General features: G+C 33.7%; 1 protein-coding gene across 1 annotated transcript; it reads right to left on the bottom strand.

The window, feature by feature from the left end:
- Positions 1 to 14,610: 14,610 nt before the first annotated feature.
- Positions 14,611 to 16,929, bottom strand: LOTGIDRAFT_171333 (hypothetical protein; the record flags this gene model as incomplete). The annotated part of the gene is made up of 2 exons (XM_009047522.1): positions 14,611 to 14,797; positions 15,167 to 16,929. 2 exons carry the CDS (start codon positions 16,927 to 16,929, stop codon positions 14,611 to 14,613), a joined length of 1,950 nt encoding a protein of 649 aa, XP_009045770.1.
- Positions 16,930 to 17,064: the final 135 nt, after the last annotated feature.

Genomic DNA, 17,064 nt, shown 5'->3' with positions numbered 1-17,064 from the left:
CTATAAAATCGATTTTCTCGCACATTCTTAAAGTTCATATTAATTTCCAAAAGGTCTTTAAGAAATACATAAACAATTAAACGGGTAAAAAAGTAACAAAGTGTGGATTAAAAATTCTTATAGATTTTTAATTTGAAAATTTTTTCGAATGAATAAGAAATTTACTTTTTGCTTTCTGTTGCGTCAATTTTAATATTTTGTTTCTTTTTAATTAATCTTGAATATTGTTTACAATTTAATAGAACTGTACTTTAAGGATGATACATTTTTATATCGATGCAGTGTCAATTAAAAAATGTAAAACTTTTCGCGTTAAAAAGGGGACTTGTAAACCAAGCCACATCTTCCCTGTGTTAAGGTATCCGTCTTTTGAATCAGATCAGTCATACCATGATCACTGTACACGAGATAAATCATCACGAATGTACCGATCACCAGATTAATCATACCATGATGTAAAGAGCCTTTCCTACCTAGATAAATCACCATGAATTCGGCTCCCACCAGTCTCATCACACCAAGATCAGTGTACACGAGATAAATTGTTGTACATTCATCTGGCACCAGTCTCAATACACCATAACTACTGTACACGAGATAAATTATCACGAGTCACCAGGCACATCACTCCAAGATCAGAGTACACGAGATAAATCACCGCGAATTTAGCTGGTACCATGCTAGACATACCATAATCAGTGGCGTGAATAATTTTTGGGTTAGCATTAGGCTCATCAGGTATGAGATGAATCACCAAAAATGATCAAAATCATACACAATTCCGAAGGTGTGACAGGATCTTCACCAGGATATTACTGAATGCATAAACATTATTTGTTGCGTGACTAATCATAATTTAGCACATAATTGTTCTACTATTTGAAAAATGTATGTCTGCATTCCTCGAAAATAAGATTTTAAAGCCCTGTTTATACGGCCAAATGTTACTCACAAGAGAATATTTACTCTTGGAGTATAGTTGCTTACGTAGGAAAAAGTATACATGTATTTACATTGCGTCCGGGGGTGTTTTATGTCAGGCCTGAATAAATAAAGTTTCCTGTTATACACATGACATTTTAGTTATTTCAGAAATGTCATAGATGAGGCTTGTCCTACAAAAACACAGGACAGATGTTCTCTACTTCCTGGGTGTGGGATTAGTCCTGGAATTATGTTGGAAGGGGAGTGTGTTGAGGAATCCACGCACTCAGTACTGGTGGAATACGATTGTTAAAAGGTATCCAGACGATACAATGTAGGTAGAGAATTTTCGTATGAGAAAAGAAACATTCTATTTGCTCTGCGAGGAAATAAAACCCTATTTGCAAACTGGAGAGTTTTATGTCACAGACCCCATTGAGTTGGACCATAGCTCGCCATAGCTAGTTCTGCAGGTTCCGAACACACAAATGTGTACATGCGATCTGCTACCTGGTAGAGAAGTATGAACAGTTTCCAGAGGATGAAGACTTGAAATTTGTGTTGAATTGTTTTGAGCAAACCTGGGGATTTCCAAACTGCGCTGGGGCTCTGGACCATTCAACACAGACTATACTTACTCACCTACATTCACTTAAAGCCCCGTTTATACGACCACGCTTACTTATATAATTAAGTATACTTACGTAAGTATATGTTCTCATATAAGTAAACGTGGTCGTATAAACGGGGCTTTAAGTGAATGTAGGTGAGTAAGTATAGTCATCGTTCTCATTTAACGTGATAAAATATAATACGAATACCTGTAATGTACAATAAGATTAAATAGAATTATATAATAGATAAGTTAAAAATATAAATTGATGGTGAAATTGAACATGAAAAAATTAATTCTAGTCTAGACTTTAATCTTATTATTTGTTTTTATTCGATAATGAATTAATAAATGGCGGACAAATCAACAGATTTTAGGTTGTAGAAAAACCATTCTAGTCACGTTCAGATTGTAAAGTATTTGTTAAGTTAACAAACATGCTTTTCAACATCTTATATTTATAATGTTTACAATCGAACATATGGAAACTAATATTTCAAAGCTTGACTGTGCAATTGTGCAACGTTACACCAATCATTCATATAACCTTTCTTTTAAAAAGTGGGGGGGGGGGGGGGGGGCATTCAAGCTAAAACGCCTGTGAAAGAGATTTTGGTATGACCATGTCGATTGGAAACTGATGTATATTAATTGACAATTATTTGTGAAAGTGTTGCTCTGGTGTACCTTTTGTCATAGACTTAATATAAGGGTTAGCTTGTGTCACTAAAGCACTATAACAGGCAGAATATTTTTTTTGTTTCATGGTACGTTTTAGTTTGATGTATGAATTGTGAATTAAACTTGAATGCCATTTTATTCGTTTTATCTTAATTTTATTTTTGGATGAGAACTTAAGCAGGAAATATAGAAGTGTCTATTTAGTGGTTCTAGTTTTATTCATGGTGGATTGCAACCTCATGATTTAGCGCTACACGATTACAACCATAACTGTATAGTGTTATTAAATATTTTTATGGTTAATTCATAGACATCAATTTGTTGATAAAAGATTAGGACATCTTATTACAGCATGTTTGATGCTAATGAAAACGGAATCGTTGTACGTGATCTCAATAAATATACATTTTAATCTAAGTGATAAAGAGTAACGTTTTACTTTTTTTAGATTAAGATATTTTTCTTTTGTTCTTTTCTCGTCGGTCCGTCCGTCCGTCCACAATTGCTCGTAAACACTCTACAAGACACAATTCTTGACGGATTTTCACAAAACTTGGTATGAGTGTACGTAATCATCCAAGGGTGAAACCTATTGTAAATCAGAAGAATCGAAAAATATTTAGTATAAGTTATTGCCCTTGTTCTTGAAAACGCGTTAAAATTTTAGCTCGTAAACACTCTAGAAGGGACAAGTCCAGACAGATTTTAACGAAACTTGGCATGAGTGTTGGTAATCAACAAAGGATGATCCCTATTGAAAATCAGAAGAATCAAAAAATATTTAGTATGAGTTATTGTCCTTGTTCTTGAAAACGCGTTCAATTTTTAGCTCGTAAACACTCTAGAAGGCACAATTCTTGATGGATTTTGACGAAACTAGGCATGAGTGTTTGTTATCAACCAAGGATAAACCCTATTGAAAATCAGAAAAATCGAAATATCTTTAGTATGAGTTATTGTCCTTATTCTTGATAACGCGTTCAATTTTTAGAACGTAAACACTCTACAAGGCACAATTCTTGACAGATTTTGACGAAACTTGGTGTGAGTGTTTGTAATCACCCACGGATGAACCCTATTGAAAATCAGAAGTGAAAAACATTTAGTATGCGTTATTGCCCTTGTTCTTGAAAACGCGTTCAATTGTTAGCTCGTAATCATTCTAGAAGGCACAATTCTTGAGGGATTTTGATGAAACTTGGTGTCAGTGTTCGTAATCACCCAAGGATGAACCCTATTGAAAATCAGAAGAATTGAAAAATATTTAGTATGAGTTATTGCCCTTGTTCTTGAAAACGCTTTCAAATTTAGCTCTTAAACACTAAAAGGCATGATTCTTGCTAGATTTTGACAAAACTTGGTTTTATTATTCGCTGAAGATTGTATATTTGCCTTTTAGAGTTTTCACGAGCCAAACATTTCAAGAACACGGGAAATAACTCATACTCAATAATAATCAGTATTGCCCTAAAGAGTTCAAAAGAAATGTATGACTGAAGGTTGAATATTTCATACTGGTGATTTTTACTGTATACTGCTATTATTTTTATTCAAAATCAAAGCTGCTAGTGGGCGTATATTACCTTGCCTGGCAAGCTATCTTTTCCCATTATTGAAATATTTTTGATTTCTTGGGTTATATTTTTTAGTTTTCATAATTAATATTTCTTTTTAATATTTCATTTTTTTCAATTTTTTTTAATCATCATTATAATTTTTTTTTTAAATTGAAAAAATGAGACGGTTTGTTGAAGGTAAGTGCAGATGACAATTACATAGAACTCAATTTCATTCCCTTTGATTTATTCTAAATCCTTCTCGCGCATCACGACATAAACTTTCAATGTACTTGTAATTTCCAGTCATGACCTTTGAGATCAAATCCATCAGTTGACTCGATTGAACCAATCTATTGTTCCAGACACAAGTCATAATCATTGATACTGAATCTCTTAATCTGTGGGGACAAGTTGAAAACCTTTCCGGCTTTTTATGTCTTGTCTTAACAAACTACAAATCAACTCCGACAAGTTGGCGATTTAGCAAATCAAGTTGAGGTTTGTTCGTTTTGTCAGTTTCATTGATTTATTGATTTGATAAGATTTTCTTGTCTTTAGTTACTAAAGATTTAACCAATAAACCCTTGGGATTAACTTGTTCACAATCTACTGTGAGAACGTTAAAGGGTTTTATTGGGAATACCGTTTCATTGACCTACATTAATTGTAGGAAATCTATTTGTAGGAAATGTGTTTTCTTAATCGCTCTATATCAGGAAATAAATTTCTATTGCATATTCAATGAGAGGAAACCTGAAGGCAGATTGACCCTATGCCATTTCTTGTTCGTGTTTACTTACAAAAACTATTAGATGAAAACAACTGACATCAGGAAATAGTTTCAATGAACTTACTTTTGAAGTCGCGGATGGTGAAGACCACACTTAGCGTAATGGCCTAATGTTAATATCACAGAAGACATCTCTATATTCATTCTCAGTTTCAGTTTCAAAATCACCCTAAATAACGTGCCAAATTCTTTAGATGTCTGTTTTTGATAAGACATGACCCACATTACTCTATGTCTGTAGACGTATTGTATGAAACACTTTGTATGCGTCATCTATCGATACCATTAAGCCAAAACGTTACATTAGTATTACCTATAACACTACCTCATTGTGATATAGACTGATTGTTTGATTGGTATCTTAAAACTTTGTTCTCAATTCCATAAGTTATCACATAACCATTTAACATTGTTATTTCATTACAGAAACATGATTATAAATTGAATGTCGTCTTATAACATTTCTGTATTGTTTCAATAACAGGAACATGTCTTATCTAAAGTGAGTCGGATTCCTAAAATGCTTGTGTATTCTACTTGCACCAGACTGTATGTTGTATATTTTGCTTTCATATTACCTGAGTTGAGTCTTTTAATCGTCGTGTTAATTTTGGTTTCGGTGACGAAAATAACTAGACAAACTAAATGAACGTAACTGGTAGATATTTTTTTTTTATCTAAAAAGCAACTATGTCAAAACTTTAATGAGAGCTGGTTATCATGTTGAATTACAATAATAAAATATTTTACTGTTAAAATAGTGCTCAATACAATTGTAGAGTTGTCTGAAGATTCAAGTTCTGTTTTTGAATATTTCTGACATTGAATTACATGATTCACTCAGCAGCCACTATCTAAGGACATTATTTATATGTATTATACAGTGGTACTGATGTTTGAAACAATGGTTGTCTTATATAAATCAGATCAACCATTCAGTTCTATAACAGGAATTCTAAGAAACCGAGAAAATGTTATTACTGGAAGATTTAATTATCTTTCTTCTTAATTAATTAATAATTAATATGAAAGTATCTTACTTATTAAAGATGTGCTATAATCTCATAAATCGTGCCACCAATAATTATTACATTATATTGTATCTGGGAATAGACTAGGTACTGTATGAACTCTGCTACCATCTACCTGAACATTTTTACTGTCCTTGTGTACAGAAAAAAGAGAGCTCTTTCTTGGTCCCTATGTTTGAAGAGTCCCTAGTTCATTTTCCAGATGTCCATTTGGGAACTCTCAGGTACCAACTGTCAAGAGGAGAACTCCTTAACGATTGGAGGAAAATTAATTGTCTCGGTGTATTCATGAAATATAATTAAGTCTCGAGGTGCTCACAGGAGGAACTCTTTCAGGTTCCAGCTGATGTCCAGAAGAGAACTCGTGCACGATTTTGGTTTTTAGTTTAATCAATCCACAGGTGTTCAAATCAGAGCTCTTTCAGGTTAAACGTGTTTAGAGAAATTTCCCAGGTCCCTGGTGTCCAGAGAACTCATTAAGGTTTCAGGTGTTCAGATAATTCTTTCAGGTTCCAAATGTACAGAGGAAAAGTCTTTCGGGTTCCAGGTGTTCAAAGAAATCTTTCAGGTTCCGATGTTCAGATGAGAACTCTTTTAGGTTCCAGGTGTTCAGAGAAATGTTTCACGTTTTAGATGTTCAGATAAGAATTATTTCAATATTTAGATAACCAAAATTACAATCAACCTTGTTGTATATACCTAACCTCTTTGGGACTCTAAGCTTCTTTGATAGATATTATCTTGAATGCCCTACAATTACTATCTCTCTTATCATTTTAATACACTGAAAGTAGAACGTTTGACACAGGAGGTTTTGTTCTTTGAAAACCTGTTCACAGTCTTCAATCTTCTAAGTTTTATTGTCTATGCAGTGTAGATAATGAAGTCTTAATTCAGGGTGTCGTAATGCCCATCAACTTGTTTTCCAATTTAACTGTCAGCCATAAACCCAAGAATGATTTTAATGAAGAGAATGCTCAATAATGTCGCTCGGTTGAATAACTTTAATACCTCTTATTTTCTCTAGTAAGAAGTCCAATACTGACTGTAGGCTGGTGACGTGTAATCGACCATGATGTGATATAAAGGGTTATTGGTCATGACGTTTTGTTGGTATGATTAATATTGCTAGTCGTAACCTGGGAGGCAGGAATCCTTCATTGGTGTAGAAAATTCATTACTACTCTGTCATACCATCTTATTTACCCTTATCTTTTGTACTTTTCTAACGAGATTGCCAAAATCTACCGTTTCGACCTACGAGAGAAATAGCCAAATTGTTCAATTTAGAACAATAGAACAAATAGATGCAATTTAGGATTTCGTTCCTTCATGAAAACAGATCTCAAAAGTTGGTACATTTAAGTCATCTTACATGCGAATTTTTTTACTACAAAGATGACGTAAATGATCAAATCTTGGTTTAGTCGTCAGACGTAAATCAATTACGTTAATTCGATTGAGGCAATCGTCATTCAAATTGTGTAATAATTTTAAAACAGAAACTACAATATCTGAAATTGATGGTCAACTTTCGTATACAGTAAATGACTTCAATTATCGTTTGATCATATTTCATATCTTGTATTGCTTCCAAATAATTACATAATTAAATCCACAAAGGCCAACTAGTTATATTCTTTAATGGTTCTTACTAGTAAGTGAAATGAGTTGCCATAACCAATAATAGTCGGTTAATCACCAATGTACTAAACAGAATATCAATGTACGTGTTCTTACCGAGCAGGATCGAAAGTGACTAATATTATATATCTTTGAAGAGTGTCCTAAGTGAGTGCAGAGTTGAAACAAAGAGCTACGCTATAAAACATAGTTTTAAGGTTTTGCAGCTTGTTAAAGATACGCGAAACGAAAACTAAATTAATGATTTTTTAGTGTTTCAGTCATTTGAATTGACAGTCGCTTAAATCAATTTTAAATTTACTATCAAAAATATTTTATTTCTTGATCTGTTTAAATATTTTATGAAACAGACATCAGAACGATATCTGAATGAGTTATCAAAACACAAACATAATCCATAATCTTTTCGTGATTTTATACTAACGAATTATTCAACATTTCATGTGTTTTATTTCATGAATTGTGTCTGGTTACACACTTTATTTATACACTGTATTTCTTTTAGATTATTTATCAGTGTTTAGCGGAAAACCATCAAGTTAGCAAATTAGAACTTATGGCTGAACTCTGAAATTGGGAAAACCCTGAAAGACATTGATTTCAATGGCAATATGAATCGCTAATCAAGCGTCTCAATTCAACACAAACCCATCAACGTTAAGTTTTTATGACAACGGACTCTTTTATAACTTCTTAGTTTCCGTGGGTTATATTTGTTCATTGAAGCTGAAATTAAGTCTAAAGTTATCAGACAGCTTTAAAGTAGGAAGCCATGAAACGTCTATAAAGTGTGATGAGGCGTTTTGGATATTTTACTGGTTAATGTTTTATAGGAAATATATAGGTTTCTAAAAGTTGTTTTACCTTTCGAATTCTGATAAACCGAACCTGGCTCAAATTGAAGAAAGCTCATATTTGTGGTAACGTGCAATATTAGTTTATCTTACAAACTCACAGACATAGTTCCAAGCAGTCAATAGTTTGCTTACAATGTATTTGGGGTGCAAGAAAACAACGATAAGATTGCCAGATTTCTACTTAACACTTAATGATAATAAACTCTTTATTTTACTTGGGTCAGAATTAGGCTCAATACACAAAAACTTGTTCCTGTCAAACATTCAGTCCATATTGATAATATAATAAATGAATGAAAAAATAAAAATAAATAAATACACAATACGATCGACAACCTGTTTAACAAATACACGTGTATTAAATGGATAGACAATGTTGCTGTGATCAAGTACATAACCACAAAAGATGAACAAGCACTCATAATTTAACTAATTTAAATACAAAACTAGCATATCAAATTGCCAATTAATCTTGAATATTGTCCGCGGAATACTATTTTGGCAGAATACTATTTTTATGTTCATACATAGATGTAATCTATCAGATGCAAATAACAGGATTTTGTGAAATAGAGAGTTACCTATGTGTTATCAATATCAATGGACATTCCAGACTTTAAATCCTTCACATCGAAATATCGGAATATGTGTCAATGTTTTATAATTGCTTTTACAATCAGTTTTCAAGCATTGTTGAATTGATATAGTTGGAAAGTCTAGTTTGGAGTTTGTAATATGTAAACACCAGGATATCGGTACCAGTGTTCCTATCTATAATTAATGTTATAATTATCATTTGTGATAATTGGAGGTGTTAGTTAAGTTTGTAAATCAGACACACCGGAAAATCTATATTTATGGCGGGTGAGTGTTATCTCTGTCAGGTGCCAGCATATAATTGTAGTTTCAGACAGAAGACACAGGAAAGTAGACACCACGATGGCTGCCAGCTCTAGTATTTCTATCCTATTAGTGTTATCACCATCAGAATGGTGTCAAACATTTAATTGTAAGTTTGTAATACAAAGACAATGGGGTATCGGTTCCAGTTTTCCTTTTCTATGAATGTAATCCATCAGGTGTGACAGAAATAACAGGCGACTAGGGAATTGAACTCAGCATATTGTAGTTCATCAATAGATTAGACGCCATCTATTTCTCTCCTACTTGGTCATTTTGGATAAAATATAAATGGAAATTATACGTCTTTATTGAAGCTGAATCTATCATTGGGTTAATCACGTATATCTTATATTTTCTATGTTTCCAATTGTTCAGACTGGAGAATGTTTCGTTAAAAACGGATTTATCGCAAAGTATAACAGATCTACTGTTATTTTGAAATGATGTTGCCGTACGCTCATCAATAATAAAAGGCAAATAATTTTCAAATTCCACGCTTTCATGACATTATTATCCCCATTAGATGTGACGTTTCTCGGACGTATCTCGAATGTCATGATTTCAAAAGTAAAGTACACTGCGAGATCAGTTCAATTCAGAGGAAAGGGGTGAAGAAAATTGGTTTTATTGAGATTTTAAGGCAATAAATTATGACGGGTTTTAATAATACCATGATCGATTGGAGAGATGCTGACCCTAGTCTAGTATTGTCTATGATTTATAGCCCATCACTACTCTCCTAAACCTTCTTAATATCTCTCATTTATTACATTCATGTTTCAGATCCGACTACTTTTACAAATTAAAAACTCTACTTAGTATTGTTCGTGGACAGAAAACAAATTAATAATTTTTCATATTTATCTATATCATTAATCAAAGGGGGTTTCTTTCCTCTTATTTTCACATATAGCATGGGCCGCTTTAATCCCATTTTCACACACGAGACTCCCTGATGCCTCCTTTCCATACGCCATGAATAATGTTCTGTATACGCTCATATTTTCTTTGAAGTTTGGTTTGGACGTAATATCTGTAGAAGTCTAAAGATCTAAATACACACCACATTGCAGTCGTATGTTTAAGAGTAATGGTGAAAAAGCTTCCTCTTCTTAAGATTCGTCTGGTATTGGCATGGTTGGAATATTAACATATTATCTAACTGTCTTTTCATTGTCTTTCTGTGAAGAACCATAGACGCAATAAAATATGAGATTATTTGAGAGATTTTATCTTAACTGTTTCCCAATCCACGTTATGGCTTTCATATCACTTTCCAGTGAAATCCATAGCAATATTTTATCTTTTTAAATTTTCCAATTACTCCCGAGGGCGGAGTATCTGCTTGAAATTAAAAAGTTTCTTTGTGAAGATTCTTGATACATTTGGCGTAGATCATGAGTTCAAATCAATATGGAGTCTTGCTGTTGTCTGGGATGAAATATATATCTCTTGAGGAAAGGGAATGGACTGTTCAGTACTCGTAAAAAGATAGGAGCACACCACAGGAACACAATTCCCTCATCTACATTTACCATTACAGCACATCGAAAGAATTCAACTTATTAACTCTTCCTCATTAACAATAACCATTACAGCACATCACAGAACGAACTCAACTTATAAACTCTTTTTCTTCTAAAATAACCATTACAGCACATCGAAAGAACTCAACTTGCAAACTCTTGGTCTTCTAAATATCCATTACAGTACATCACAGGAACTCAACTTGTAAGCTCTTCCTTATTTACAATAACCATTACAGTACATCACTGGAACTCAACTTGCAAAGTCTTTGTTTTCTACAATTACCATTACAACAAATCGAAGGAACTCAACTTCCAAACTCTTCCTTTTCTACAATTCCTGTTGCGCCACACCGAAGGAACTCAACTTACAAACTCTACAATTAAAATTAAAGCATCATAGATTTTCTTTTCGTTCATTGCGAAATGACATCGTTATCTGATGATGGGTAATGGTATATCATACATTTGAAGTGCGAATTTGCATTATAAATAATGACAAAGTTTCGTGGAAATGTTTTGAAGTAGTTATAATCATGCTACAAATGAGTTTAAAGAGTATAATGGAACAGCAGGCGATATCACACAGAAAACATCACTTACAATGGAGGAAATGTTGATTGATCCAATCCATCTTAGAGGTTTTAATTTCTGTTTTACATCATGCTCCAAACAACTCATTGACCTGTCCATCAAGTGGATGTAGAGTAAGAGGCGAGTCAATATCATACAAAACTCCTGATCTCTAGAGGATGTCGTATCACAATCTAGTCAATAGAATAGACAATTTTAATAGAATATATCAAATCCTGGGGGATGTAGTGTGAGAAGCAAGTCAGTTTACAAAGGATGTAGTTTAAGTAGCGAGTAAATATTAAACATCGATTCAGAGAAAATTTGTTTCGTGGTTTTCCATTTCAATTCTTACTTTTTGGAAACTTTTATGAAAGGATTCTCAAGACCATATGTTGTCTTATGTCGTATATTTATAGTTCTGTTTTTATGCAGAGAATGACAAATAAACGTTAGAAGCAAACAAGAGTAGACGATTCTTTTTAGAGATACATTATCTAATAAGTGAATATGTGTATATTTGTGCATGATGTACAATTTAAAGACCTGTATGTATACTTTCAGTTTTTCGTATACTTTTATTACCCATTATATTTTACAATAATAAAACATTTTCACTGTTAAAATAGTGCTCAATACATCAATTGTAGTGCGATATAGAAATACCACTGTTAAAATAGTACTCAATACACCAATTGTAGAGTGATATAGAAATACCACTGTTAAAATAGTGCTCAATACATCAATTGTAGTGCGATATAGAAATACCACTGTTAAAATAGTGCTCAATACATCAATTGTAGTGCGATATAGAAATACCATTGTTAAAATGGTGCTCAATACATCAATTGTAGTACGATATAGAAATACCACTGTTAAAATAGTGCTCAATACATCAATTGTACAGCGATATAGAAATACCACTGTTAAAATAATGCTCAATACATCAATTGTACAGCGATATAGAAATACCACTGTTAAAATAGTGCTCAATACATCAATTGTAAAGCGATATAGAAATACCACTGTTAAAATAATGCTCAATACATCAATTGTACAGCGATATAGACAAATCAAAACGGAACAACATGGACAACATGAAGTTCTGTTTTGATAAATCTTAACGGTTATCGACATTTTCCGATGGAAATATCACTCACATGTCTTGATCTCAATAATATGTGTTAAAGATGATATAAATAACACCCTATAAACCTAACACTATCACCTCTTCCAAAGATTTTACTTAATTGTTGATGAACTAGACGCCATGTTTATACATTTTGATAATTGGAACAAGACAAGTCTTCACTTAAAACTGAAATATATAATACAAAATATCCGTATCCGTGTCCGTTTAAGGAGGATTTATATCATTCTTGACAGCAAACTTTCTTGATTTTGAGTCGGGAATCATGACAGATATGTATTGAGTTAAACTATCATTATAAGACGTTGACAAGCATGTTTATCAACATAACAAATACTTTACAATCTGAACGTGACTAGAATGGTTTTTCTACAACCTAAAATCTGTTGATTTGTCCGCCATTTATTAATTTATTATCGAATAAAAACAAATAATAAGATTAAAGTCTAGACTAGAATTAAACTTTTCATATTCAATTTCACCATCAATTTATATTTTTATTGAAAAATCAGATAAAAACTTATATTTCCAGTTCTATTATATTATTTTTCTTCTATCTATTTGTAGAAGATATCTATGCAAGTAACCATGGAACACAATAGCTTTCTAAAGGACAAAATGGTAGAAATCTATAGTAAAAGTAATGTGAATATTTCTGTCATAATCCGTTTTGTTTGGGTTTTTATTTAAAGTTATTTCAGGCAAATGGTTTTTACTGAAGGGATGCCTTCACACAGAATTAATCCAAAACTAGCCTTCTCGGTATGTTTGTCGTTGGGAATCTGTTCATATGTTTGTACATTATATACATTTGGTTATTATAGAAACACGGTTGGTATCGGATAACTCTTAGAAAACAATGACTTTAAATGGACATTACACAACACTATCTATTAATCTTGTATCATTATTTTATATAATTAAAGGCATTATCAGCAACCATATAGCTAAACGACCATTTAATAAAATATTGTTCCGGTACTTGGTGTATTACTGCTCTGATGCAATGAAACACTTATTTTGTAAATACAGTTTGGGACGGGACTACTAGCATACTTCCTGAAGGCTGTCAAATTTCAAATCCACAGAATGTTCTAGTTCATCTTCTCAAAGTCAAGTTTACGAACTGCGTTTAATACCTCCATTCCAATAAACACTTTTCACGGAAGTTTTTAAATGCAGAAAGAACTATGCAGTGTACCTCCGTGATACAAGAAATGTGGCTATTGGAGTCAAGGTATTAAACGTAGTTCATAATACTGTCAGGGGATTACCTATTGTATACAGATTTTCAAATTTGTCCACAGTTTTCGCAATGCGTTATACGAAGTCATAGAGCATTGATCTTCTGAATCACCGGCTTCTGTGAGGTACTGACGTAGACATATCCTGTAATTTGTAAGGAAACTTATTGATGTATAAAAGACACCCAAAAGAATGAAAAATATTTGTAAGACGTGATCTATTGAATTAAAGTTTCCCCAGTGGCGTTGATTTGTTAAAGGCACTCTAAAGATTGAGAAATGAAGGCTGAGTCTATTGAGAAGACACTGTCAATATTGGGTTTCAAGAAAATAACGTAATTCATCTCCAAAATCCAGCCTTTTATTGAATCTTCTCTATAGAAGCAGAAATAGAATTTTTCAGTAAAAGACTCCCCATGTTTTCAACAGTGTTCTTTCACTCCAAAAGATATATCTTTATAAAGAAATGTTGAACAGCAAATGTAGCGTAAGTCTTCTGGAAGTTCTATTGAAATAGTTCAGATCTTTCTCCCCATGTGGCCAGATCTAATTAATTAAAAAGAAATGATCGATAGATGTTAATATTTTTTTCTAACTACATTTTTTTTTCATTTCCACACAATACCCCTTATTTTATGTTGCAAAGTTGAAAGATGCGCATTTAATGTATATCTCGTCCGAGGGAATAAAGACCAAAATTAAAGATAAAATATTCTCATAATATATAATTGTGCTTTATTGTTCTATATATTATATAAAATATAATCATTAGGGCCCTTTTCTTGGAGACAACCATTTTGTGGCAATTTTTTTCAGTATAGGGCAAGAGTGTCAAATTTGATTCACCAAATGCTCCCTGGCAATTATTATACGTGTTTGAGAGATTTGTTTCCAGTTTATGTACATTATAAAACAATTATGATTCTTTTTGAAATATACTGGAGTACTGGATGTAATTTCAAGATTGTAAATGGTCTCGCACTACTTATAACATTCAAAGTTGTTTGACCTCATCCTCCAGTTTCCTTTCCTTCCATCAATGTACTTCAAGATCTGATCTTGACCATCGCCCATCTGGCCCTCGAGCTGCATTCGATACTTATTGCATCAATCCCTCACAAATACCAACTCTCCTTTCTTCCCTCTAAATAATCTTTTTTCAACATGGTGTGCATGAATCGATGATGCTTAGCCTCCGATTTCCACTTCTTCAACATTTCCTCCAGTAGAGTTATTTTCTCCAACATTTGCCGATAAGTATCTTGTTGATCGTTAAATCTTTCCCATACATCAATCAACACCCTGAAAACATTCATTTATATATTAATTGATAGCAATTCATTCATCCTTCCATTCGATAACTCAAGGGGTTAAAAATTAAATGGGGTGGATTCCGTTTTTTTGTTGGGATTTCAGATTAGATACAACAGACAGTTTGCAGTGAGGGAATTTTAACAAAGAACTTGATCACATTGAGCCTGGTAGTCCACGTCAAACTTAATAAACTTAAATCAACGACAAACCTGGTAAATGTCTAGATTCAACCTTTGAATTATAGGGATGCAAGCTAGGGACCTAATGATTCGGCGTGTTGCTTCACTACGACTGAAATATTGAATATGGATGTTGAGATTTAGAAAGAATCTTCTGAAAAATCATGAAATAACCCACCTATTTAACGATTGAACAGTTCTTCCAAAATATGCATTAATTTTCTCTTCTCTTTTCTTCCTCAAGTGTCCATTTTTAATATTATCTCTACCTGCCCTGTTTTTGTTAGTGAAATATTCTTTGAATTTATTACTCAGAAATGACTTTACTTTTGATTTACTCGTCTCTGTTGTATCGCTCGCTTCTAAACATTCTCTCAGGATACATAAAGCCTCTTTAACAAGACGCTTAGTTTCGTCATCAGCTTTTCCAAATAGAAATGGACGTTCTACGTTTTCAAATTCAGATATCAATTCTGCCTGCCAATTCTTTTCATCTTCCTCCATAGCTGTTCTAATCTTCTTTCCAACCTCCAAACCTCGTTCTACTTTCAACCTACATAGCCTATCTCTCGCCGACCAATCAGGAGTCCTGCACTTTCTTTGTTGCATCTTGTCTACTTCAAACAATCTAGACGTAGTAATATCAACAGATGCTCGTTGTTTTTGTGAAATTGGTGTCGAAATCTTAAGGGATGTTTTATCTGTTGACAATGTGTTGTTATCAGATGCTGTAGTAGAGGTTCGGTATACAGTTCTTCTTCCAGTTTGTGTAGAATCTTTGGGCAGTTGATTTACAGAAACATTTTCAGATAGCTGCTCATCAGGATTTTGAGAAATTGTAGGTAATAACCGAGGGGCCTTTGCTGTTTTGGGTCGCTTCACTTCACGATTTTTCCGTTCTTTGTCCTGAACTGTGATTGATTTAGAAGGTATCTCTTTGGCATTTGTTTGCTGTGTCCCGTAAAGTGTTCTGTCTCTCTTCAATGTGCCTTTATTATTTACCTCCTCTATCTCCCGTTGTTTCCGCAATTTGGACGCTCTCGTTTCTTTAATGAACACTGGCTCAGGCTTTTTGTATGGTTTGGGGGGAGCTGGTTTGAACGTTGGTGGTGGAGATCGTTGTCTTTGCAATGGTTTAACCTGTATATCAAATGTCATATCTTTTAAAGTCTCCTGCTCTCGCTTTTCGTCTTCTAATTTCTTTAGCCGCCGAAGCTTCGAAGCTTTAGTCTCCCGGACGGCGAAATCTGGTGGTGGAATAAGGTCACCATTGGGATAGTCCCCTGGGGTGTGAAATTTGAGGGGCGGATGAAATCCTGGCCGTGGTCGTCCTTTAGCTGTAGAAGTTGACAGAGTTCTTCTGTGACTTTTTGCCAAGGAATCTTTTACAGGGTGTTTGTCCCGTGCTTTGACTGCCGGTAACACGTTCTGTACATCATCTAGATCATTTTCCATCTGTAATCTATACTTCCTTAATCTTGAAGCCTTGGTTTCACGTACTACAATGTGCCCCTTGGGATGAAATGGCGGGACCATTGGTTTTGGAGTTTTTGGATTGCTTGGCATTCCATTACTTGGTAAATCAACGGCTTTTCCAGAGTTATCAGTGTAGGTTTGAGACACACTGTGCGATTCTGGGGAATTATCACCACTTTCAGTTATCCCATTGTTTCTTTTCAGAACAATTGGTTTTATTTCAGAATAAGAAGTCAGAGAGTGTTCAGCTTGAACTGATTTAACTCTCTGATCTTCCTCCTTTTCCTGCTTTTCGATTACGATTTTCATTTCACGGGGTAGAATGTCATGTAATCTTTCCTCCTCGTGCTTTTTCATGTAGGCATTGAGTTTATCTTCCTTCTCGTCGGAAATTTCAGGATCGTCATTTGTTTCTTCTCCAATCTCAGAGTAGTCGAACGTGTTTTTATTTTGGCTTGGCTCCATCTTTTGATAGCTCGCTTTCAGTTGCTTTTCCAATTGCCATTCATTCAAGGGTGATACTGCTCGTGCAGAGAACGGAGAGGAAGAGATACTGACTCGGTTGGCAGTTGTAAATATTGATGGATCAGGACTGCTCAA

The sequence above is a fragment of the Lottia gigantea genome, assembly GCF_000327385.1.
Source record: "Lottia gigantea unplaced genomic scaffold LOTGIsca_113, whole genome shotgun sequence".
Classification (NCBI taxonomy): Eukaryota; Metazoa; Mollusca; class Gastropoda; family Lottiidae; genus Lottia; species Lottia gigantea.
The sequence above is the reverse complement of the archived record's forward strand: the minus strand, read 5'-3'. Positions and strand labels throughout refer to the sequence as shown.